Source organism: Panulirus ornatus, chromosome 38 (genome assembly GCF_036320965.1).
Source record: "Panulirus ornatus isolate Po-2019 chromosome 38, ASM3632096v1, whole genome shotgun sequence".
Lineage (NCBI taxonomy): Eukaryota > Metazoa > Arthropoda > Malacostraca > Decapoda > Palinuridae > Panulirus > Panulirus ornatus.
Genome location: NC_092261.1, coordinates 3,648,598 through 3,675,856, shown reverse-complemented (window position 1 = coordinate 3,675,856; position 27,259 = coordinate 3,648,598). Strand labels below are relative to the sequence as shown.

At 44.4% G+C, this 27,259-nt stretch overlaps 1 protein-coding gene across 2 annotated transcripts; it reads left to right on the top strand.

The window, feature by feature from the left end:
• The first annotated feature begins 2,016 nt into the window (after window positions 1-2,016).
• Window positions 2,017-25,509, top strand: LOC139760808 (leukocyte elastase inhibitor-like). Of its 2 annotated transcripts, none has more exons than XM_071684438.1 (7): window positions 2,017-2,399; window positions 16,729-17,127; window positions 17,666-17,895; window positions 18,274-18,447; window positions 19,724-19,928; window positions 20,760-20,908; window positions 23,097-25,509. In XM_071684438.1, the coding sequence occupies exons 2-7, from the start codon at window positions 16,819-16,821 to the stop codon at window positions 23,299-23,301; spliced, it is 1,272 nt and encodes a 423-aa protein (XP_071540539.1). In that variant the 5' UTR covers window positions 2,017-2,399; window positions 16,729-16,818; the 3' UTR covers window positions 23,302-25,509. The 2 variants fall into 2 exon arrangements, with proteins under 2 accessions (XP_071540539.1, XP_071540540.1); XM_071684439.1 differs by having other exon boundaries at window positions 2,262-2,399; window positions 16,715-17,127; window positions 23,097-23,451.
• The last annotated feature ends 1,750 nt before the right edge of the window (window positions 25,510-27,259 follow it).

Below are 27,259 nucleotides of genomic sequence, written 5' to 3'. Positions count from 1 at the left end.
TGTGTGTGTGTGTGTGTGATATGGGAATACGTGAACCATACTCCACGCCACTGGAATTATCCTTTTGACCCGTCGTCAGGAAGGCCACTTGTAGGAGGGCAGCAATTGGTCGTATGGGCTACTGGTGACCGGGCAGTTAGTTATCGCAGCCAAGAGAGACACAAGACCTCTGTGGTTCTCGCCTTCACCGACCACCAGAGCAGTCAGTCTAGTGAATCATGCCGTCATCATCAAGAAAGCCACCGGACACTGGTGCTGGGAGTAGTTCCAAGTACTGTCTTACAGAGACTTCCTCAGGCAACGTCGTCAGGCTCCACCTTACAGTCCCTCACCTGCGGCGTCCCACACGCTAGGATAGGACGCTTGAATTTACCCATCCATATAAAGGTACCTTGCTGGAGGCTCTTGCTCGATGGAAGTATATCGATGGAGACTACTTTTGGTCGCTATAAAACAAAACGGGAAACCTCATTACATATGGCCTTATGTAACGTGGAGAATCAAGGCCTTACCAACAGATGGAAATATCCAAGATCAAAATACATAAAAGGTTTCGCAATCTTTTCTTGACTGATACGGAGTAGCAGGTGCCTTCGCACCGTGAAATACTGTCGACAAAATGACTGGTCATTGTCATCTCCCTGAGGCACGATGGTACGATCCTTGAGAGCGACGGTACGATCTCTGAGCACAATGGTACGACCCTTGAGCACGACGGTACGATCCTAATCTCTACAGATGAAGGCAGAGTAGCAGTAATAGTAGAAGGCACCGTGCAACATTTTTGCACGTCACAACATCAATCTTGCAAGGGTTCGCATTAACAAGGAGTGATGCAGGGGTCAGTCTGGAGAAGATGAGTGTTGCAAGGTCAATGTTAAAGGAATCACCATGAACTAGGACAGCGTTGCCTGGCTCAGCAGGAACAAGGCCGAACCAAGGACTGCCAACCAGAAGTCACTTAATCGATCACCTGGTAATCAAGATTGCAGCACCTACACCAGGAGCACCAGCAGCAGTTGTAGGCACTATCTGAGCCCTTCCCACACCAGCACCAGTGGTAGGCACCAAGTGAAGCTCCTACACCATTCTTACCAGAAGCACCAGCGACCAGGATTACCATCACTGGTAACAGGCACTAAGAGACCTCTCCCCCTCGCCATTCTCACTAGGATCACCAGCATCAGGAGTGGGCACCAGGTGAAGCCTAACGGTACTCTCCTCTTCTATTCTGTGTGTTCCTCCCTCCTCTCCCTCCGCTTACCTTCCTTGTCCCTTCACCTCCGTGTGAACGATGACAGCGCTGCCTCCCGGCCGTCTTAACGTCAGCTCCACCAGACGACAAGTTATCCTGGAAGCAAACATCGCCTTGAGATGAGATGCTCAAAAGTGATAGTGATAGAAACATATCCTGTAGCATTTCACACCGTCAACTGCTTCAAGTCTTAACTTCAACTCACAGGAACAACCATGAACCATTCAGTGTCAAGAGGATTATTCGTTTTCTGTTCGGCTGTCGGTAACATGACAGATAGACACAGGACAAAAAAGTTATAAAGATACGTTAGAGAGCTCGGTGAATGGGGATAAAGAAGCACAAAAACATACAGACGGAAAAAATGTGAATGCAGAGAAACGGAAATACCCTTGTGAATGAATGTAGCAACAGTTGGTCTCAGAAATACAGACACGAAGAAAATAAGAGAGAAATTCACCAAGAGTGTCAAGAAGCACACACAGAGAGAGGCCAGACATGATCACAATAGGATAGAAAAACGCAAACACAAACAACAATGGCTGACATAAACATTCCCGCCTTTAACGGCTCCTCGTAAGGAGGGAAAAAGCATTGCAGCAATGCGCACATTTCCTTGTGATATATGCGACCGTGTCCGACGGGTAATATGGAAGAAAATCAATGACTCACACAGCGAGAAAATGACGCTCCAGTCTTGGTGATGGCAGCGTCTGGCAATGTCATGCACGGATAAAAGGCGGCCGATTGCAGGCAGAAGCAGAGTTGCACTAAGGCAGTGGCAGTGAGCAGGTCAGGTCAGCGGGACCCGGGCACACCTGCACACGTGAGCAACCGGACCACCCCCGACCCATAAAGCCTGTGGAGGCAGCGTCTTGCCAGGCTCACTTAGAAATCTACTTTGACAGTTTCCTCCAACAACTGCACACATTTGACGCCTGTCGACTTGCCTTCTTGATATATGGACTCGGCGATTTTGGCGGGAGTGTGCGTGTGGGCTCAGTGCATCACCACCAGGGACTGAGCAGGGGGCTGACTTCGAGAGGGGCTCAGCAGAGCAGTGGCCAGGGAGCTCATCGAAGGACTCAAAGACAGACAGTGGAATACACACACACACCCCCATCCCCTCATCGCTACCTGGACGGTAAGTTAACAATGAACGCCGCACTCTCAGAGTCTCTCGCTAGGATGACATGACAGCCCCTCCCCCCCCCTCCCTCCTCCCCAGAGATGAATGAATGGATCACTAAACATGATGATGGGGGGAGGGTGGAGGGTTGTATGTCAGGCATGTGTGCCGGGGGGGTTAGGCACGGGGAGCAGTGGTGACGGGGTCAGGGCATCACGGCTGCTGCTAACCCTGCGGAGTCTGGCGTGTTGTGGTCAGGAGCCTAAGCCGCCCTCCACCTGGACATCCACCTTCCACACGGGTCAGTGGTGGCTCCCCTCCGCAACCGTCCACCGACAATGGTCCTCAATTTTCCCACTGGGCTGCTGTAGGGGTCAGGAGAGAACACAACAGCATGGCGGCAAGCCCTGCAGTAAGGTCAGGACACAACACTACAGTGTGGTGTGAGAGGCAGGTAAGCTCAAGTCGGTCCTTAGAGAGAGTATTGCAGCGCGGTGGGCCACCAGTCTGCCTCTCTCTCTCTCTCTCTCTCTCTCTCTCTCTCTCTCTCTCTCTCTCTCTCTCTCTCTCTCTCTCTCTCTCTCTCTCTCTCCCTACCCACCCCTACTCCTCATGCTGGGAGGTGACCCTGGCAATCGTTGATCAATGGGGGCACATTAAGCTTCTGGTGTCCTGCAAAAACACCTCACTGATAAAGCTTAATGATGGAGGGGGGGAGGGAGGAGCCGGGGCCGCCCCCCCATATAAGGTGCAGCAGACGGCTGCCATACGCGGCCCTCAGATTATGTGCCAAACGAAGTGAAACAAGAATATGGCATGGTGGCTGTGGTAGTCCTCTACACAGGGCTCCGTCCAGCCTTGTGACCTGATGTAGATGATGTCAGGTGAGGCCGTTCCCCAGTCTCAACGCCCTAGACCCACTGTAGCATCGTTAGGGGTCCTGGAATGAGCGGTCATCACTAAAACAAGAGCAAATCATGTCTCATAACACCGAATCATGTCTCATAACACCGAATCATGTCTCATGACACCGAATCATGTCTCATGACACCGAATCATATCTCATGACACTAAATCATGTCTCATAACACCGAATCAACAAACGTATTGCCAGTGGATTCCATTCCATAAAAAGAGTGTCATGTACTGTGTAAAGAAACGGGATGATCCGGTTACATAACAGTTTAGGCAACTCTGATAAGACACTAACAGGTGCTGAAACTTCATCTTTCAATGGAGTTTCATTAACATGTTTTATTAACCTAATTCCTAACTGATGAAGTACACTATTATCAGTACCAATTGGTGTCATTCGCTGTGTCAAAGTTAACATATGCATTCATCTCACGACTCTATATACTACTTGCTCATATTCCTCACGAAACAGGGTGTATATCCCAAAAAGCTTGTTTCACTTCAATGTAGTTTCTTTTTTTGCAAATAGTTTAACTCATTATCCGAGGCTACCAAGGACTCAATGCTGACACAACTTGTGGGGACACCCCACCGTTTCTGACCAACCTCCAGATGAGCTGTGATTAGCCGTTTCATTAGCTCATGTTTCAGATGTTTCAACGACTCTTTATTTCGTACCTGTTTCGATCGATCCTATTGCAAAGTTGCCTCTCATCTGTTTCATAACTAATCCATTAGCTCCTGTTTTATACCCAATTACTGTTTCACTAGCTCCTGTTTCATACCTGTTCAACTAGCTAATGTTTCACATTTTTCACGGGCTCCTGTTTGAAAAGTTTCACTGACTACTGTTTAATACATATTCTATTAGCTTGTTTCATACCTGTTCCACTCGTTCCTGTTTCAATTTGTTCCTGTTTCTCAAACTCCTGTTTCATACCTGTTTATGTCGTCCTAGTCTCGTACTTTTCAGTGGCTCCTGTTTCACTAGCTCTCGTTTCATACCTGTTTCATATTTCTCAAGATCATTTACACCATCCAGCGTGTCTTCCTTTGTGATATTCTACCACCATCACCATCACGTCTCTCATGTTCATCGCATCTGTTTGAGATTCTGTTTAGAGTTCGAAACCCTTGGCTCCTCCCTCCCCCCTCCCCAAGGGTCCCCCCCCTCAAAAAAAAAAAATAATTCTATGGTTTCTGAGAACTTTTCCCCTGGTGAAATCTCCGCCAAAACCTGTGGTTCCTCCCCCGACTCCCGCAGAACCTGTAAGTCCTCCCCCGACTGACTACCCCGGAACCTGTCGTTCCCCCAGACTACTCTGGCAATTATGATGTCTCTAGACCCCCAGGGGAACCTATGGTTGCTAACGCTACCAAGGTTCCCTCCCCCCGGAATCAATCGTTCCTCCGAGAATCCCGGTAACGTCTTGCTTGCACGGCAACTCGAGAACGTGGAGTTCCCAAGATCATACCAGAACCTGTAGCCTCTCCCCAGAATCCTCCTTCTGATTCCCCATAGCCTCCCAAGAATCCTCTTCTTGATTCTCTACAGCCTCTAAATAGGTCCCCAAGAACCTGTTCCTCAGGGACTATCGCTTCACAGTACCCCTTAAAGCATGGGGTCTCCGCTTCCCCCAAGAATCTGAGACTCTTCCCCAAGTCTCAAGATTTCCCCTGATACTTGTTCTCCTTCATCTTCCTGGGTCTGTAGCTCCCCAGTGTCCCCTGACCTTTGTAGCTCCCCAGTGTCCCCTGACCTTTGTAGCCCTGGTGTCCCTTGACCTTTGTAGCCCCAGTGTCCCTGGCCTTTGTAGCTCAACAGTGTCCCTGACCTTTGTAGCCCCACAGTGTCCCTTGATCTTTGTAGTTCCCGCAGAGTTTCTATATCTTGTAAGCTCCCCAGAATCCGTAACTTCGTCAGAACCCTTCAAAAGCTCTGTACCTTCCCCAGAGATCTTCCAAGTAACATACAGCAACCCAGTACCTCTCGAAGTCCAGCAACCTTTCCCTGGAGTCCCCTGAACCCTATACAAGATTGTAGCTTCCCCGAAGGTACCCGGAGGCCCTCGTCCCCTGGAGCCTTTACCTTCTTCAGGAGTACTAAGAGCGTGGATGTCCTTTTACAGGTTAAAGTTATATATATCTGCCTCTCTTCCTGTTGAGCACTGGCTACATCAATCTGCATTCTTCCCTGACTATCAGCATTAGGCCTGAGTGTATAGTTCAGCCTTGCCATTGTCATCAATGAACATGAGGAACACCGTCCCCTATCGTCAGTGAAGCCTGAGGAAAGGTCTTCCGTTATCACCAGTGGAACAAGTGAAACATCAGGTTACATAAACCCATCAAAACTGACGACATGGGCGAATGAAGAAGAAGAATTGAAGGAGGAGGAGGAGGAGAAGAAGAAGAAAAAGAAGAAGAAGAATAGAAGAAGAGGAAGAACTGAAGAAGAAGAAGAACTGAAGAAGAAGAAGAAGAATTGAAGAGGAAGAACTGAAGAAGAATAAGATGCTGAGGGCGACGTGAAGAATGGGAGGAGTAAGAGGGTATGAGTCCAGGAGAGGGCCGTCGCCGTCTGGTGCATCGTCTTGAGGCAGGGTTGTGGCAGACGTCCAGGAGGCCAGGGTACAGGGTCCAGCCAGGCTATGGGGTGAGGTGATCCATCACAGGTAATATAGGGCCTCAGGTACCCGTATGGTAACCCCGTACACGTAACTCCTCGGGTTATGATGATTATATATCGCTCTTTATGTATAAGTTTTCACCATATTTTATTGGCGAGTGCACGATGATACGTCCCGTTGTGGGGGGAAATAATGAGGAAGAACCAGATTATACATTCGCTATAACTATCCAAAATGACACCCTCTTATAAACATAGTTATTTTGATGAATGGCCGGCTATGTATCACTGCCGTTCAGATAAACCCTTTGTACATACAGTTATCCGAATGATACGCATTTGTTTATCGTACTGCCGAAAATCACAGCCTGCAGTGGACATAATTACCGCAAATCATGGCCTCTTCTGTGTCACAACTGCTCGAAATGATACCCCGATCGATACATGACTAAAAAACAATAGCCAGTGAATGCCATTACCCACCGCTACTGGGTCTTTGTACTCGTGGGTCCTGAGCCAGACACCCGGCCATATATATAACCGCTCTGTGCTCATATTTCACTCCCACTTTCTCCTTCTTGGGGGGATAATCTGTAGTGTTAGTGTCAGTGTGCGTGTGTATGGGAAGGTATTCAGGTGTGTGTGTGTGTGTGTGTGTGGTGTGTGTGTGTGTGTGTGTGTGTGTGTGTGTGTGTGTGTGTGTGTGTGTGTGTGTGTGTGTGTACGGTAAAGGAAGCTCTACGGACCCATCTCTAAACCTTATAATTCCACTGTTGAAGTCTGAGATATTTTTTTCCCTCCAACTCCTACCCTGCACACGTCAGCTGGTCCCACGTGATCACTTTGTCACTATACAACGTCGTCGCGTGTATCATCTACCACTTCCTTCGTCGAACTTCTTTTTATCTGTGTTGGCTGAGACGGCATAGGGAGGATGAACAGATGGAGTGACTGAGGAGTGCGGAGTGACATCTAATTTCATCATACCTCCAACGTCGATAAAGCTGTTCGTGTTAATCTCCCTGTCAGCCTGTAAGACCTTAATGGTAGTTATCACACAGCCGTGGCCCCATCCCCTGACTGCAGTACGTGCAAGCCTGCCTTCCCTAACCTGTAATTCATCTGTATCAATCCAATTTCTGCCACGCGTCGTCGTTCACCTCCCTCTTGAAGTTCTTCATGTTTCCATTAGAAAAAAACGAAACAGGCGATGCACATATAACCTAGATCCAAACACACTGTCTCACACGTCTTCTTGTCCAAGTACTTAAAGTCAATCATCACATGACTCAGGTTTAAACGTTAACTTTCCTTATAATACGTATGTAGCTTTCCCGTGATAAGTTTGGCATTAACTCACAAGTCCTCTTTGCAAGCTGATTTCCTGCACGTGACACGTATATTCTGGTGTGTTCTGACCTTCTTCCATCTTCACTATTCTATATCATTTCTTTGTTGGGGTTGAAGTGAGTTGCATTATATATAACATATCTGACCGCTGCTGGGGCCTGCTCACGTCCCGCTACATGTTAATGGATTCTCGGAAATAATCAGTGGTTTTGTCCCTGACGTGGCATTACCCACGAGCGCATCCCAGATACTCAAATCCCTGCGGTAAGTCATTTCCATAGATCAGGAACACAACAGTGGCCCCAGAAGCGAACCCTGCGGGACACCATTCCTCGCGTTTGTCCGGTCTTGAATGGGCGGTTCTGACGTGCGTCCACTCTTCCCTTCCAGTTATGCAACACCTGATTCCTCCGAGGGAACACTCGTCTGTATTTGCATAGTATAACAGAGTCTTTTATCAGTATCATCTAGATCACAGTGTTCGAAGGTCATTTTGTCGGTCTAGATATGGACAATCCATCACAAACAGCCTCGAAAGAATCCAATGACCTGTTGCTTTGTGAATTCCTCCGTATCTCTCTCTTAAATGGCGTTTATTGTCAAACAAAACATGTCGACCTTCGTTCACTTAATTCCCCATAACCCATGGAATCATTTTCCATTCGAATCATCTACAATTATCAGTAACATAAAGAATTTACTTACGAGTAACATAGGTCTGGATACTAACAAGCCTGCCTTTATCAATAATAGATTATGTACAGATTCACCATTTTCTCGGCAGGTTATCCCAGATAAGCATCTGCCATATATTTGTTTATCCTCTCTCGTTCAGCCATGTTCTTTTTTTGATGTTGTTAATGGTTTCCCAGTCAAACATCTTCTTCTGAGTATCGTAATTATCTTCTCTTTGCCTTTCATTATCTTCATTATGTTCTTCAAGACTTGCCGGGTCTAAGTTTGGCATGGGACCTTGGCAGCCGGACAGCCCATTGTTCGCTGCGTCTGATTCTTTAACTTTTGCATCATCCGTTCCCGGGATCTCCAGTTGTCCCATCTTGGGATGAACCTCCAGGGATCTCAAGCTGTCCCACCTAGAGACGATCCTCCCAGTATCTCTAGTTGTCCCATCTTGGGATGAACCTTCTGCGATCTCCTGTAGCCCCATATTCGGATGAACGTCCAGGGATATCCACTTGTCCCATCTAGGGATGAATCTCCAGCTGTCCCATCTTTGGATGAACCTACCGCGATCTTATCTTGTCCCACCTTGGGATAAACCTCCAGGGACCATCTGCTGTCCCATCTTGGGATGAACCTCGTCCTCGACACAAGAATTAGATCAACTCCCCATCTCTCCTTGTAGCCCAGGTAGCTACTCCACCTTTGTGTACTGTTGTCCCGCTATCTATCGTATTCCCCTTCACTCTTACACTGTAAGATTATTCCATTCACCATTCATCAGTCACTGTTAGAGATCACATTTCATTCACTGGTCACAACACCTGACCTTTATTGACAAAGTTCTGTCCATGAATAATATCGTTTTCCTCTTTATTCATTTGGCGATAGATACCCACTTGTGTACCATTACAATGATGGTGTCACCATACACTACCACCACCATTTCCATGTACTTAACATAACACACTTTTGTCACTTTTATGTCTTTCTCACCGTTGTCTACACGAACTGTGTAATTCTTCTCTAACAACTTGCACTTTCCAAACTCTGCCTGACAAGATACAGACAGGAGTGGCCAAAACTGGCACCTCTGTATCTCCCGCTGCTATACCACATTTCCCTCCTGAAACATGTCACTCACCATAACCATTCATAATCGCTGACGTTCCTCTTCCTTTTCCACCACTTGAGTGCCTTCATCTCCTCAACCTGTCTGCTGGCCGCAAGTGCCTTCTTGTCCCAACATCTGGTAATCTTAATCCACTTGTGAGGCTCATCATAAAACTCTCATAAAATGTGAGGCAAATTCTCGAAGTGTTACAGAAAGGATAGACACTGTGTGTGTGTGTGTGTGTGTGTGTGTGTGTGTGTGTGTGTGTGTGTGTGTGTGTGTGTCCCTTGTTCATCTGTGTGTACGCACGACTGTCTGTGTGTACGAGTGTCTCTGTGTGGACAAGACGGTGAGCGAGTGTAGGTATGTCTGAAGATTGTTACCAGAGGTGCACATCAAGGCCACTCTCGTGCACCCTGCTCCCCCCCCCCTCCCCCTACCCCCCTCCTCACAGCTCAGGGTAATTACAATGTCTTCGTTCACTGTGGACAGGTCGCCCAGATTCCCATGGTTGGGGGCCACATCAGGGTACAGGCTCTACCTACTGTGCCGGAGTTTGTAGTGTTCTGGGGTCCTGCAGTTGTGCTGGGGGTCATCCGTGTGTACTGGGGTCTTGCAGTTGTGTAGGCTACAAGAGTGTACTGGGATGCAGGGCTGGACGGGGACATGGGTCAGCATAGGCACAGGCCGGAGTACAGTATGTCTCCTACGTACAGAGGCCTGAAGCTCCTCACGTCTGGTCATCCCTCCTTCGTGACCTTTCCTCTGTACAACATCAAGACCTTTCTACCTCACCTCGCTCGCCCTCGTTTACACTTCATTATCTCCTGCGAAAACCCCATTATTTTCAGCAGTGCCTCTGCAGTCAGCATATTCATCCATTCCAGAATCCACTACAGTTACTTCTCTTATCTGCTCGCTGGCCACACACTTTAGCTTAACTTTTTTTTTTTTTTTTTGTTCAGATCTTATCATCACTGTTATTTACTTTTTTCTCTGAACTTAATCATTTCTTTGCGTACCTAATTCCTCAAGTTATGACTGTGATCATGTTAGCCGTGTACCGCCTCGGTTTCCACTTGGCTCCCGTCTCCAAGTTGGTGCAATTAAACAAATCTTCCTCTTTATTTCAATCTCATGCTCCTGGCTCGACACTCGCCTCCACCTTACCCCTGCCTTCTTTGACATTCTCCCTTCTTCTATTTTTTCCTTGATGCATTGTTCCTGAGACACACACACACACACACACACACACACACGCGAACAACGATAGCTTCTCATTGCCCTCAAGAACCTCCCCCTCTCTGCCTCCCACCCTCCACCTCCTCGCTAAGTTTCCACTTTGTTCAGTGCAGTAAAACATTTTACCTCATACATGTCTATAAACATTTTGGGATGATCACTTATATATATATATATATATATATATATATATATATATATATATATATATATATATACATACAAGGCCTACCAACTGTCAGGGTTATTAAGGCTGTCAACGTCAAGTTATAATCACCAACCGGAAAATACAAATCCCCAGCGACTTCTTCATGCGTTCAGAACAATCCTAAGATCACATACGCTCTCAATATGAATGCGCTCCATGACGCTGCAGGTCTCATGTAATCTCTTACAAGCTCTTCCCACGATTATTGACGTCTGGTCTTTCCAATCTGTGTCCACGAAACGGATATTCAGTGTTTTGCAGCTCCCAGTTTTCTACTGGATCTTTTTGGTTCGGACACTATACCTCTTACGTCGCGTTTTCCATTCCCGAGTTGAGAGAGAGAGAGAGAGAGAGAGAGAGAGAGAGAGAGAGAGAGAGAGAGAGAGAGAGAGAGAGAGAGAGAGAGAGAGAGAGAGAGGCGATGAAGAAATCTGCATGCTCACGAAGACGTCTACGCATGAGAGCGTCATAATGTCTGCGTTTTTGCATGGCTGCTAAATTGTCTATGCCATCAAAGACTTTTTCAAAAGTATCAAACTGTCGTTTACGTGTACAAAATGAAAGACAAGCTGCTCCTTGGTGCACTAACGTGAGCCTGCTTTTAAGTAGGTAGGTAGGTAAGTAGGCGAGTGGGCAGGTAGGTAGATAGGTAAGTAGGCAGGTAGGTAAGTCGGTCCAAAAACAGTAAGTAGCTGTCGGGAGATGGCCTCCTCCACCATCAGTCACGGGGCAGTCTCGCACGCACCAACCCTGGATGCCTCCCGTCCCACGCTTGGTGATGAGGGCGATGATTTCAGAGTTAGTCAGGTCCTTTGGCTCGTGTGATATCCTTCTGGGAACGTGAGGAGGTCGGGAGTGGCCAGCGCTAGGGGTGATGGACTGCTAAGGGTCGTCAACTTCATTATACTTTGGGTGTGTGACCCGTCCTCACGCCTCACACTGACCCCTAATACATCCCTCTGACGTAGATAGATAGATAGTTTAACAGATAGACAGAGAGATAGATAGACAGATAAATAGATATGATCCTTGGGCTGTTGCCAGACTCCGCCTACATGCGGTTACCTTGCGAGTGGAAAGTCACCTTTGGTGAAGCTGTATCATCGTCAGCGGACGAAAAGGGGTACAGTCACGCTGCCAAAGGAGTCTATCATGTCACTGCTACTTACCACAGCGCAGCCTTAGAGCCCTCTCGCACAAAAGGAGCCTACCTTACTCTGCTCCACTGTAAAGCACAATCTTTATCCCCCCAAAATATAAAGTGTCCTGGGGTTACACTGCTAATTATCCCTAGAGATAGGAGACGAAGAATACTACTCACGTATCTCCTGGATGTCGTAACGGTCACTAAAAGGGGTTAGACGTAAGAGCTGGGTATCTTCCCCTCCTCATTTAACACCTTCTAAACGTAGACGCAGAGTCAAGAGGCTTTTTCTCGACGGCTCAGTCTGTCCCTGACTCTTTCTCGTCATGATCTGGAAAGACAGTTATCAAAAAATGATGTTACCTTGTATTTAATTAATCTTTTTTATGTTTATCCATCTAAATATAATTGCCTTTCTCGCCTACTCGAGGGAGACGAACAATGTGCTCGTCCACTCACATTCACTCTCTAGCTGTCATGTATGATGCACCGAAAGCATAGCCTACCATCCCCAGCTGAACCCGAAAGACACAACTCCAGGGTTTACAACGGTCCCCTCAATATACCCTGTTTCTGCCCTCTGACATCAAGTCGACCCCCATATACCACATCGCCTCAAATCTTTCTATCCCATGCACGCCTCTCACCCTACCGACAGTTCAGATCCCTATACTACGAGGCTTCTTTCACTTCATCTCTCCGTCTCCTCTCTCTCTCTCTCCGCTGGCCCCTGCGTAACCAACAACCTGGTAGATCTTCCGTATCCGATCCTTTCACTCATCCTCGCCCTATGCTCGAACCATTCCAGAACCCCGTGGTTGGCTCCGTCAGTCAAACGACCCTCATTCACTACCACCCTTCTCTCTGATAGTGTCGTTTCTCAAATCACCAACCGGTTTCACGCCACATATCATCCTAACAAATCTAATTTCCAGCCCATCCACCTCTCTCTCTCTCTCTCTCTCTCTCTCTCTCTCTCTCTCTCTCTCTCTCTCTCTCTCTCTCTCTCTCTCTCTCTCTCTCTCTGTTTACTCCACTATTCATTCATTTGCGTCTATCTAAAGTATTCAGACACGTCCTATCTTTCCCTGGAGGTGGTGCCTGCACCTGGGAACTGATCGTCTCTGAAGGAGAGGTTACCATGTTATTAGGAGGGGATATAAATCCTGAGACCCCGACCGCCAGGCCGGCCGGTCTCACAAGTCTTCTTCACCCGACTCTCAGGAGAGTCCGGATACCGTTACGGACGGACCACTGTCGGACCACGGCTACGGAGCAGTTATCAGACCATGGGTATCGGACCATAGGTCTGGAAAAGTATTGGAATCCGTGTGTGGCACAGTACTGGACCACGTGTATAGGACTGTTTCGCTAGTGATGAAACCACTTGCAGGTAGTTACATGATTATATATATATATATATATATATATATATATATATATATATATATATATATATATATATATATATATATATATATATATATATATATATATATATACACACAGATATCTGGGCTAGTTCATCATTATCGTAAGAGCAGTCAGCTGTTCCATAAATGATTCCATTTCATAAAAGTTTGCCTTTCAATATACCGTCTGCGATCAACATGGATGACAGGAACATGCGCTTTGAGACGAAAACGTTTAAAATCATATATATATATATATATATATATATATATATATATATTTGCACCGAGTCGTAAATGATTCATACGAACATTAACAAGTCCACATGAATAGTTTTATGTCTCTTATAATCCGTAATAAACAGTCAGATTATTTACGAGTTAAGATAGATACTACTTGCTGCACGTTTTTGGCTCAACAGTTTGATGGGGGCAGAGTGGCAGGTTATTGAATAGTACCAACTTTACTGCCTGCAAGAATTTATGTCCCGCGTCGCACAGGTTCACCACCTCCTCACCCACCCCCAACACCCCCCCGGTTCAACCATAATGCCTCCCTCCGCCGCTCATGGTACGAGTTGCCCAGTCAGGGTAAAATGTTAACATCATTTCTGATGACGACCCAAAAGAACGTTTTCCTCTCTCTCTCTCTCTCTCTCTCTCTCTCTCTCTCTCTCTCTCTCTCTCTCTCTCTCTCTCTCTGAGATTAACTTTCCCGGAAGCTGAAACACTTTCTTTAAAGGCCTCCCTTCCTCTGTCGCAGGGTGTGTCACCACTGACGTTTAACGAGTTGGATGTCACATGACACCATGTACGATGGCAGGGACGTAACAAGAGGTCAAACGTATTTTTTTTTTTTTTTTTTTTGGCAAACGTAGGGTTAGGGCGAGGTGCATCATCAGCCAGGTGAAGAGGATGAGGCAAGACCAGGCTGGAGAGTTACGTCACCTGCGGCAGACGTAGTGTGTCGGTCCGACCAGACAGCCAGGCAGACGTAGTGTGTGTCCGTCCGACCAGACAGCCAGGCAGACGTAGTGTCCGTCCGACCAGACAGCCAGGCAGACGTAGTGTGTGTCCGTCCGACAAGATAGCCAGGCAGACAGTGTATCCGTCCGACCAGACAGCCAGGCGCCACAGTCTTACCAACCCCAACCCTACCTGAACCTACAGTCTTACCAACCCCAACCCTACTTGAACCTGCAGTCTTACCAACCCCAACCCTACCTGAACGTGCAGTCTTACCAACCTTACGAACGCATCTGCTGGTAAGCAGTGTTACCAGTCTGACGTCCGTACTTAATGATGTACAGTGTTACCAGACTGACGTACGAACCTGACGATATGCCCGTGTTACCAACAACCTCACAGGGAGTATACCTTCCTGTTGCACGGTTACCAACCTGACATTCATGCCTCCTCCCTAGCATCGTCCCTGTGGTTGGCACTAATGTAATCATCCAGCAGGGCGGGTGTGACTGTAGCGTTCGTGTGAGATGTGATCACCTTTTTCTTTCCTATCATATACACGTCCATCTGCCAACGTCTGGGTCCATGTGTGGGCCGGAGGGGCGCGGGCCAGGATGGTTCACAATACTGCAAAGAAGAAAAAAAAAATGGTTGAAATTTAACGAGCCATTTTATATATATGAGAATATATTTGTTTCTTTGTTTACGATTCCGACGGTCGTGTGAGGGGAAGTGTGTGGCCTGGAGAGTCAAGTCTCATCCTCTGTGGGGCCTGGTCAGCAAGCCTCCTCGTTACCCTTCCCACCAAAGCTTGCCCGGCAGGGAAGATGAAACAACCCCCCCCCCCCCTCCACCCTTCACCCCCTACCCCTACTCCCCCAACACAGGCAAAGTTTAACATGTTGAATCTTCAGGTAACATGCAAGTTTCACTTTCGGTCCACGAAGGGGAAGCGGGGGGGTTGGGGGGTTGGGTTGAGGTACAACAGACCCCGCCAGAAACAGGGTTTTTAAACCCCTGAAACACCCAGGGTTTCCAGATAGCACGAATTGCTATATCTTTTTTTCTTTTTTTTTTCCCTTCTTTTAAGTAATGACCAAACTGGATGTTCGCCCTTAAAGGTGCACACCAATTTAGCCTTACTCTTAAAACACCTTGCACGACTATAAACTCTTGGCATTTACAGGCTGTGTTATTGTCTGACATGGACAGGCAGAATACACACGCATGACAAATTTATGCAAAGCTCTTGCTTGCAAAACATCTTCACAATTTCATGGGTATAAATGAGTAGCATTCCGGCAGGGCAAACACGTTTTCTTTTTTTGTCTAAATTCACGAGCGATGTGGGGGTTCCTGAGCGTGCTGAGCGCTTACATCGGCTGACCGTGTACAACACCATCATTACCAGACCGGCTGACGACAGCTATGGACGCCTCCACCATTCCCTCCCTCTCACAACATCACCACCCACCCACCCACCCACTAAAGCTCTCCTCTGTTAGCTATTGATAATAATGTTGTCATGACCTGACGTTGTATTTTCAGAGCCCTCAAGATAAGTGGAATGATCGGTCGTCTGTGTGGCAGGTGTGTGTTTAATTACTATTCTGTATTGTACGAGGAAGGATTCATACATAAGTGAAGGGCGAGGGTGAGGGGGACATCTCTTGAACATTCTCTACCACAACACATCATCTTAAACATACGCGTACTGTCTGTATGAACCATGTCCTCACTCATCATATTCCATTCATCCATCGCTCTTATACTATTAAAGTTTGTGCTTCAAATCCTTACCAAGTTTCTTGTTTTATATCACGTCATGACCTCTGGTTGTTCTATTCCTGCATGATATCATGTCATGACCTCTGGTTGTTCTATCCGTATATCATGTTGTGACCTCTGGTTGTTCTATCCCTACATTATATCACGTCATGACCTCTGGTTGTTTTATCCCTTCATTTCAGAACTGTTTACTGCCTACGTCATCAACCTGGTTTAAAAACTTTACAGGTCACCCCACACTTTTCTATCTTCCCTGGTGGGCATATTCAAGGCCTGTTGCCTTTCCCTATAACTCAGCTCTCTTAATCCTAGGACAATTCGATGTCCTCCTCTGGACCTTCTCTATTAGCTCTTTTTACGTCCTTAAGCGCAGAGACTAACCTGGACACGCCTATTCTAGTTTTGGTCTTACGTAGGATATGAAACGCTCGCTGAATATTTCTTTATCCACACATTTGAATGCTAATCTAATATTCGCCAACAGACAGTTTGTCTCCTTTATCATTCTCCCAGTGTGGGACTATGGTTACACGTTGAGGACTAAGGAAACTCCCCAGTCCCTCTCACGTAGGGATTCCTGAAGCTTATTTCTTGCCAGGTAATTATCAAGTTGGGGCCTTTTTTTTTTTCCACCGAGTCCCATCCTCATTACACAGCATTTACTGGGATTAAATTCATCCACCGTGTATCAAACCAACTTTGTCCCTCTCAAGCACCCAAAATCCTGAAGCTTTATTCCTGCCACATAATGATAGTGAGGCCTTCTTTCCCATTTTTTATGTGTAAAAGGGTAACAAAAGCGAAATCGGCTGTGAGAGAACCTCTCTCTCTCTCTCTCTCTCTCTCTCTCTCTCTCTCTCTCTCTCTCTCATGGATTGTAGGTCCAATGTTTCAGTGGTGCTGAGGCTGCCTCCTCCTGGCGGCAGAGAGCGGACGGGAGGGTGTGAACGTAACGGGAGGAGGAGGTCGGGTCGCCACCATCAGCATGAGGAGTGAGTGCAGCCTGCTGGTGACGCTGCTGGTGCTGCTCGCCTGCCCAGGGAGCCTCCGGGGCTTCCCTACGTCACCAGCCTCCCCACGGGCAGCAGGCGGCGGACCTGACTCTACCACCGGCAGTGGGGGTCAGAGGTTCTCACAAGCGCACTTCCAATTTACTCTGGACTTGTACGGCGCCTTGGTCAACAGGTCCAGCCAGCCCAACGCTAACGTCCTCTTCAGCCCAGTGGGTGTAGCAGCCGTGCTATCTCCTCTCCTCCAGAGTCCTGAGGCCGAAGTCACTCAACAGATCAGAGAGGTATATGTATATCTTTTCCACATTTCACTCTTCCCTCTTGGTGTTTGCACCAGCCATAAGCAGTCTGACGATTGGAAAAGAGACGGTCATATTGTTTAACTCTATCATTAAGAACAAACTTGATATATAATTCGCTTCATCTCCATGATTAACACTAATTGCGCTTTCTTAGTCACTGAACAGTGTGCAGGTTTTTCCGTCGAAATCATAAGTACGCTCTCCGCTTTTACAACACTAATATGTGAGTTTCTGATCTTCCACTATTACAAACAGCCTCGAAAGGACCCAGTGGTTCTGTTGGTGTTCGAATTTCTTTACATTCCCTACTTATATACACTCGCCAATTACAGTATGAATTTTACTTTTGTAGTGATGGTCCATAACAGCGCCTGATACTCAATCTCCTAGTTGTAGCACTTTATAAGTGCCACTGCTGAATCCTACGTATGTTGCATGATCAGCAACAATGGAATGAATTCCGGTCCTGGCAAGGCTTGGCGGTACGTCTGGTGTTCACCCCTGTACCTCACATCTGCAGGTCCTACGGTACTCCAACATGACATCAGAGGAGATACAAGAAGGCCACTCCACCATGGTGGCCAACTTCGACGACGCCTACTATGACCAGGACCTGCGCTTGGCATACGCCCTCTTCCTGCAGGAAGGCTCCGCCTCGGCCGAATCCACTCGTGGGCTGTATCCCACCGGGAAGACGCAAGAAGTCAACTTCCACACCAACGGCACGGAGATCATGCATGGGATTAACCAGTAAGTGAGACCAGCAAAGGTGGCTAAAGACGGAGCGTTATAAAATCACGTTAGACTGGCTTTGCCCGTTTGTATCAGCAACTGTTGCGCCTGATGGCCATATTGAATGTGGCAACCCAAGGCGTGGGAGACGCCATATGTTTTTGTTAAATAGTGATGTTACTTAATGTTTGGCCTATGATCATAGCATTTTATTTTCTTAAGAAATTTTGGCCTTAATGTTATATCAACAAAGATAATTCTATAGGTTTACAGGACGCTGGCATTCAGAAATTCAGGACAATAGATAAATATTCACTCATGTCCCTCAAGAGCTTTATATTATTCACTGGTAAACGCGTCACTGTACAGATGCTTACGAATATTGTTGTGACGCAGGTGGGTGGCGCGGGAGACGGAAGACCTGGTGGGCGCGCCGCTGGCAGATGTTCCCACTGCCCAAGTGGAAGCCTTGGCTGTGGTGGTCGTGTACTTCTCTGGCCGTTGGCTTCACAGGTTTGAACGGAACCTCACCTTCGACAAGGGTCTGTTCTACATCACCTTAGACGAAAGGTAAGTTGACACTGAACTTAAAATATTTCAGATTTACCAGTAAAAGATGACTTAATGTTCATATGAAACTTTGTATTGTTTTAAATTGACGATTTCCTTGAGGGACCTCATTTGATAAGACAATTGTAACATTCAATTGTAGACACAATCAAAAAATCTAACAATCATGACAGTAGTTCTGAGAGCAGCTAAGTACTAATTCAGTATAGCTACTTTCTAAGGGCGATTTTTATTTTCAAACAGTTATTGTGAGTCATGATATCCCTGCTGAGAAAAAAAAACAAAATGAGCAAGCTTTCCATCCCTTGGTTAGCAGAAACGTAACTTAAACTCTCGTATCTTTATACTTTTCCCTTACATGTAGATAATGCTGGAAGAAAAAATCATAAAATAATTTTGCCAAATTATTAAAGGGTCTGATAATCTTGAGCTATCAAGTTACTTAAGACTTGATTCGTCTGATTTCACTCCAACGATAACAAACTCGCCAAAAGTGACTTTTCACCTGCAGCATAACCACAAGCAGGCGGAATCCATTAAGGCCATATGCAGAGAAATGAGAAAATTTATGAGAAAATGACTTCCACATCCAAAAAGTTCAAAACTCCCAACACCTGGGCTACAATCTGAAATGAACACCACAAGGTGGAAAAGAGTTTCGATGAACAAGGGAAATATGGGGTTAAGTATAGCCAACTTCTTACACATACAAACATAACCAAAATAAACTTAATCTAATCTATCCAAGGATAAGCTATACAAAAACAGCTTGGTTAGGAAAAGTTTGGTTGAATTTGACATGAAGTAAACGAATGTTATTTACCATAGGTGGGTTAGAGCTAGGACAACGAGCCCATTTACCAAATAAAGACCAATGACAAGCATTCATACTTGAGAGACACTACCCACGAAGCAAAATTGTTTAATATTGTAACTGTGCACTTTGTCAAAAGAAGTAGCAACCAAACTGTAACTGCATTTTATTTGGTCACTGGAATTGTGTATTTTTTGTCAAAAGAGTATCAAGATAATTGTAGAATACATTTTACACGCATTTCATAGCACAGTATTTGCATATGGTGTCTTTGGTAGCCCTTATGGAAAATCATTACAAGTAATATCACTTAAGCAACACTTCTTCCTATGAACTATAAATTAAACAAACTTCATCAGTAAATTAACTCGAGATTATTTCAGATAAAAAAAAGACACTAACTCCACATGCAACATTAAAACGTCATTTTCAGCATGTATACCTTTCATTGTCCCACGTAAGGTTTGAGATCCCGATGATGGTGGGACGTTTGGAACTACCACTAGGCTCCTCGGCCGAGCTGGAGGTACGGATCCTCGAGCTGCCCTTCGTGGCCAGGCGGCTGTCCATGTTTATCCTGCTGCCTGACCACCCCGACCACGGCCTGGCCTCCCTCGAGCGCAACATCACCTCAGACAACATCAAGGCCCTCTTTTCTACCCTCAAGGTATAAGTCACAGCTACAAAAAATAAAAAAAAAAAGCGAGTTCGCTTACGCTTCTCTGGTGATCTTAAAGGCGCAAACCGCATTTAGAAACTTCATCAACTTCCTTTTTGCTGTAGGGTCTTGTGCTATAAAAAGATAGGGCGTATGGTTAATCCATCCCGGGGTTATATATGACTTCACTGCGACCCTGTAAGTGAAAAATATTTAGAAGCGAAGTCAATTTGTGCAATTACTGTGCGTTTACTGTGGGCTGTTAACTGTGCTAGTTATTCAATAAGCATCGTTTCACGTAACTATTATTATTTTGTTTTTTCTGAATATGTATTTAATTTACTTTTTTGTTTGGTATTGGTAATAGTAGGTTAGTGATGTCATCAAATCTGCTGACATTAGTGTAAGTATACAAAGTATATTAGACATTAAAATATGGAATGATAACACTAAAGATGTCATTAAAGTTAACTGGTAACTGACTACTGCAGTCAATATATACAGATAATTTTCGCCTATTATGTCTAGTGTAATCGGCAAAAATAGATGCATTACTTCCTGCCGATTATGCCTAATACAAGGTAAACACAAGGAATGTAGCTAGCGTCTTGGCTGACTAGGCGTGCGTCAGTGAGCTAGGTCCACCTCTAGCTGAGTGGCACTACGCTGGCTTATTTCCTAGATATGAAGACAAACAGGCGCAGCTCCTAGGTGACCATCATTATACTATGTTATTTAATGTCATGTTCGCCCTGCAGAACGAGATGCTATGCTATCCAATGTCATGTCTGCCCTGCAGGACGCGATGCAACGTTATCTAATGTCATGTTTGCTCTGCAGGACGAGAAAGTCAACTTACGGCTGCCACGATTCCGCATAGACGTCATCCCTCCCCTGCAGGACGCGCTCGTGTCCCTGGGACTGACCTCTGTCTTCCCCACCACCAGGGACGCCCAGCCGAGCATTCTCATTCACGACTTCTTACACAGGTGATCAAATGCATCTTCCCCAGTTAAACACTGACCCCCTCCAGTCGTCCGTCTCACCAAAACATATATAAACATTTTTATCTTTATTTCGAAATATACCATACCGATCTACAGTGGAAGCCACACTCACTTTCTACCACAGAGGACAGAAGTGAAAACAAGCAGACTGTCTCCCCATCAACGTGAACACAAACGATATATCAGCGCCGATCTTTCTTGCATCTTAGTCTTTACACAGAGCAATACAAAACAGTAGGTGAACGCGGGGAAATGCATGTGAAGAGGTTCCACTGAAGGCACTCTACTGCAAGCAAAACTTTTGTGTTGAATTAGTCATAACTAGTTTAGACGAATCATTAACATAGTCTGACAGCCAGTTAGATACAACGTTACGTTAAACAAGACATTACATAAAACCTGATATGATACTCGAAGGTAAATGATGGTCAAATGATGGATCCCTTGACAACAGATTGATAATTCGGCCACTGAACAGTTGCCTTGAGCGAGGGAGTTTGCGTTAGGTTAAGGAAGATGTAATTGTGAGTGTGGGGTAAAGCAATGATGAGTCACTAACATATGTAGAAGGCCATGCAGATAAGAAAAAGAAAATAACTACATGTAATCACAAAGCGGTATGAGGAACCGAATGCTACACCGAAATGAACTAAGACCGCAGTTTAAGAAAAAGAAAACTGAAATTTAACTAAATACCCTGCACAAGTGTTTGTAAGTTTAACACAGATTATATCTATTTTTGCATTGATGTGAAAACTAAAGACATATAACGAAGAATTAAATTCATAGTGAACCGAAACTCATTTGCGTCCAAGATTTCAGTACCTTGTCGGATACCACACAACAAAAACAGCAGAAATCTACTAACACGGCTATGTGGGACGGATGCCCCCACAGGTTTTCCACAATAATCATGTTCTCTCCCGCTCATTTAGTAGTGAACTAATGCACACGTAAATCAGATAACTTACCTGAGATGCTTCCAGTTGCTCCCTACGAGCAACGACAATCGTCATATTTCAGAACACCTTTAAAGTACCAAAAAGCAAGAGAATATTGCCTCTGACAGGCTTAGCTTCCTCCCTCAAGTGAGTGAGGTTCAGCTTTGCCAAGCTGACCACCAGAACAAAACACTTCTACTTTCAAGTTAATTCTTCCAGGAACATGAACACTTCATCTTCTCCCCATGTTTACCCCTGTGTCGGACCAACGCCAATGGACCTTTACTAACACGGATTTAGCCATCGTGCATCTGTAATTGTTTTCCAGTTCCTATAAACTGATTTAAATGCTGCGCCGTTGTTAACAAAAAGGAATCACAGTGGTTAATGGGAATGCGTAAAATTCCCCCGTGATTTAAAACTACTCAAAAACTAGATAGGCTGCACACTATTAGTATTCTTAGCACTAATCACTGACGGTCATTAACAAAACTCATTTTTGTAGACAGTAAATTAATAACTACATCGTTAAGTTTCTGCCCGTCTTATTTACATACGACTTTCAATTTGCTGCCTATGTCTTTGAGAGGCATTGTAGGAAGAAAAAACCCTCTTCACACACAGACGGAATAAAGTCAATGAAGCATAAAATGCCTAAAATTTTGAGAAATTCAAAGCCCTTTTGAATGAATTTAGAGGATAAGACATAGGAGCCCACGAGAGTACAGCTCGTTCCCCATTTGCAGTACAGGTAATCACTAGTTAATGACAGATGTACTCTTGCATTAATGAAAAGAAGTGAATGTAAACAGGTTTCACAGTGTTGGGAATGATGCAACCCAAGGGAGACGTGATATGTCCGCCAAGGAAATTTCCATTTGTTTTGTTATTGCGGTTGAGGGAAGGGGGAGGGGGATGAACGCCAGTGTGGCAACACAGGCGGGCCCGGGAGGGCGAGCAACAAACACCTACACCCGCCCGCTTGCAACACTTAATGTTGCAAGTTGCAGTGTTGTGAACAAGTTCACACTACAAGGAATAATTCATGGGTGCTACAAAACTAAACTCTTATAGTCTGGTTGGATTATAAGAAAAAAATATTTAAATAAAGATTCATAACGTAATATAATATCCTCTATTTTTTCTACTAAATGATGCAGGCTATTGTGGTACGAAGGCTGAGTGGAGGGTGTGGTGACTCCTAACAACTGACAGCCTTATATTCTCAGGGCCGTGTGTGAGGTAGTGGAGGCAGGGGAGGACTCCTCTCCGGCCCTGACCTCTAAAGGTGACCAAGTGGGCACTTTTGGGGACAAGTACTTCGAGGTGGACCACCCGTTCATCTTCTTCGTGTGGGACTACATCGCCAGCAGTGTCCTCTTCATGGGTCGAGTCGTCACACCAGAGCCCATTACTCTTCCGCCCCCCAACTAATAACCCAGCACATGTGTCTGCTAGCGGTTGACCCGAGTGCTCTCTCACAACGTAAGCTCTCTCATGTATTCACTTTTCATATACAAAGTAACCGCAAAACCTGTGGAAAGCCTTGGAAACCTGCCTACAAACACCACACACCCATAATAATCGCTGCATATGTTCAAATCCAGACATGTTACTGAAGTCGTCATTGTTTCCACGGTAATAGTTGTGCTCTCGATGAATATTTTCAGGTGTAGGTTTCGAACAGTTTTGTTAATGTCACCATCATGTGCTCCGTCGGTACTTGTGTCAAAAAAAATGTCTAAGAAAAAGAGGACAAGAAAAAACGAAATTTAGTCAGAAGAAATACTGCATAAAACTTTAGTGTCGAGAAAGACTGTTTTGTCTCGACATAATCCGTGGAGGAGACATATCCTGGTCAAGAATATTTGAGGACTCAGGCTATGGAAAGGAAGACGTGATGGAGTCCATGAGACGCAAGGAAAAAAAGGCCCGAGTCCTCATAACTACCACATAAGTGATGCAGCAAGACTTTATATATGGAAATATTTGAAAAATGATCATGTGATTAATATAAAGAAGTGCTGCAGCCAGGACCAATCGGTTTGAAATTAAAAGATCCTTAAAAACTTATTTGATACACTGATATTTATAAGTGGATGTAGAATTTACACTTGACTTTTTGAGGGACAAGCTTAAGTGTGAGTGAGAGGGAGTGAGTGCGCCTGTACTCACTCACTGTATATACACAGCCTAGCTTATATTTACTAGACTGGAACATACGTATCTGCCAGGTGGTAGAAAACGTGAGTGAAGGGGCAGACTGTGATAATGTATTTGTCTTGTCTGAGCCGTCTGTATCAGTCAAACTATACACCCCCTTGCTTCACACCAGCAGATTCTGCGACTGTTGTATGCTTCATGAGGCTATCTTTTATTATGTGAATCATCTAGCTTCCTCCTCCTCTCAAGTTCCTGTATGTATGTGTGTCTGTGTGTCAGTCTGTATCGCTGCGTATGTGGGAAGCTTAAGTGTAATTCGCCAAATGAGCTTACACGCAAATTTTGGTAACAGTCATAATCGTTGCATCTTAAGCTTCAGTAGCACGTATTTATAGGAAGAAATCGCCGTTTTAATAAGTTTATGCCAAGCTTTAAGTTGCTTAAGGGTAAATCACTTATTTAAAACCCTTTATTAGCCGATCTAGTTTAAAGTTTCTGACGTTGGTGAACTTAAAAGAGGTTTTGAGATGATCAGTGTGGAGCATGTGAAGTTTGGAGATTTTCTTGGTTTCATGTTAAACTAAAAGACTTTCTGTAAGGTTATATGGAATATAAAAATATTCTGTAAGACCATAATGAAGTTGATTGTTCTTTAGTGCCATGTTGGGATTTTTTTTTCTTAATGCCATGTGAAGAATAGAGATTCTTAATGTCGTGGGACAACCGAATGTGTATCTGAGGCCATATGAACTCTTAGAGTTGTTGTTTAATGCCATGAGAATTTAGATTTTATTAAAGCCATTTAATGGTTGGAGATGTCCTCCAAGGACAAGCGAAGTTCAGAGATACTATTTTTAAGGCTTTGTGAAGTCCAATGATGTTTGTCAAGATCGTGGGAAGTAATGTTCGTTACGGTATAAATATTCTTGAATTCCACGTGAAGGATAAAATGTTATTCATTATGCTCATGTGAAAGTTTGAGATGTTCTCAAATTCCATGTGAAATTCTAGAGGTATTCATTATGGCCATGTGAAGTCTTACATTTTTTTTTTTTCATACAAAGAAAATGTTGAAAATGTTCTTTACAGCCGTGTGAATTTTTATATTTGAATTTTTTAATGTTATTTGAAGGTTTGAGACGTATTCCTCAAAATCATGTGAACAATGGAGATGTTCTCTAATGTCATTTGAAGTTTTGGAATATTCTTTAAGGCCATGTGAAGTTTATGGATGTTATTTAATGCCTTGTGATATTTAGAAATATTGTATACAATGATGTGAAGTTTAGAAATGTTCTTTGATGTCATCTGAAGGTTTGAGAGGTGTTCTTGTTTTTTAAGCTGATGTCAAGCTTAGAGATGTCCTCAAATATGATGTGAAATTCGGAGATGTGCTTTGAGGCCATGTGAAAATCAGAGATGTTCTCTGAGACCGTGTGAAGTATATAAAGATGTTCTTAAAGAATATGTGTTTAAAAATGGAGATATTCTTCAATACCTTTTGAAGTTAAAAGATGTTCTTTAAAGCCATTTGAAGTTTATAATACTCTTTTTGAAGTCTGAGGAACGTTCTTCAAGGTAATTTAGAATTTCTACGATTTCGAGAACCTAAGTGACATTCAAAGATTATATTTTAAGGTCATATGAAGTTCGGATATGATCCGAAAATTCTCGAATTTCGAAGATTTTTTTTTTCTATATTCCTATGATTACTGGATATATAAAGAATTTTACATTCTTCAGAAGGCTAAACAAATAGGGATGATCCATAACGGAGAACTTAAATAAGCTCCTTTGAAGATCACCGATGTACTCCAAAATCACTTACATCATAAACTGCTAAGATTCGTCAGGTCTCAAACCTATGCACGAGCCCCTTTTCAATGACAGTCCGATCTTAGCAACTGGTTGGTTATCTGGGCTTTCTGCCCATCAATTGCCGGAGTCATTAAGTCAAGGCCGACAACGTCATGGTATAAACACCAGTGGAAGAATCTTGAACACCTTCAGATGTCCGAAATAATTTCAAGACCTCGCTGTGTATCTGATCCTTGATCAATAACGGATGAATGGGCTTTAAGCACACGCACAGCCAGGGTCATTAAGACCAGCGATGTCATACGATATTAACCGAAAAATACTTAACGTTTTGATACATTATATCATATCATACTATATTATACTATATAAAATACTGAGGTCGTCGAGCTGAAATTTTCCTTATCGTGTAGGTTTCATGGAAACCTCTTAATGTAACTTGTAAGTGGTTAGCAACGAAAAATATAATCGAAAGTCAACATAAATTGTAAATCAACTCATTTCACTGCCCCCATGAATGAACATATCCGAAAGCCTTTTAGTAGCTTGAAAAGATAATGGTCTAGCTACCAAAATCAGACATATATTTTTCTTTAAAATATTAAGATATTTTCGTTGAAATGATTGCATTTCATATATCTCACCACTCAAAATATGTTTTAGAATTTTTCGAACATATCAGATATTTTGGAGGATTTCAGCATATATTCTATAAGAAATATATTATCAAATGTTTCATATACGAAAGATTTTCTTGGACATAAGAAAATTCAAAGAGTAATTCTGTTTATTCGAAAACATTTTAGTTCCTTTATTCACACCACGTCAAAGTCACAATGTTTATCAGTATTTCCAGTAAAGCTATATCATGACAGTATTTCCCAAATAATTCGTTATGTACGATCTATTCATACGGTTCACGGGTTGGGCCTTGATTCAAAGTGAGAATTTTAATTTCAAGAACATCAGATTTTCATAAAAAAAAAAAAAAACATATGTATAAAACTCGCTCTGGGACGTTTCTCCGGTAGATTCATCCCAAGATATACATTTGTGTACATAAAATTTTGAATACACAGGTACACACAGCCCTTTCCAGGTGTACATAAAACCACTGAGCGATACACACACAAACACACACACACACACACACACACACACTCGCCTCGCTTGAACTGTTAAGGAGGAAAAAAAAACAGAAATAAACCACGTGTGAGGATGAAACGGGGGATCCATAATTAAGGTTTTATTTGCCAGGTGTTATATAAGCCCGAGAGGCGACATGTGCGGGCGCGGCCAACTGTGACGGGTCCTTATAACGACCGCCGCCAGCAGCCTAGCTAGGTAAAAGCCTCGCTGTTGGAAGTGAAAGATGTTGAAAGCAAGGATGCAAGAGACGGATTTAAGAGGA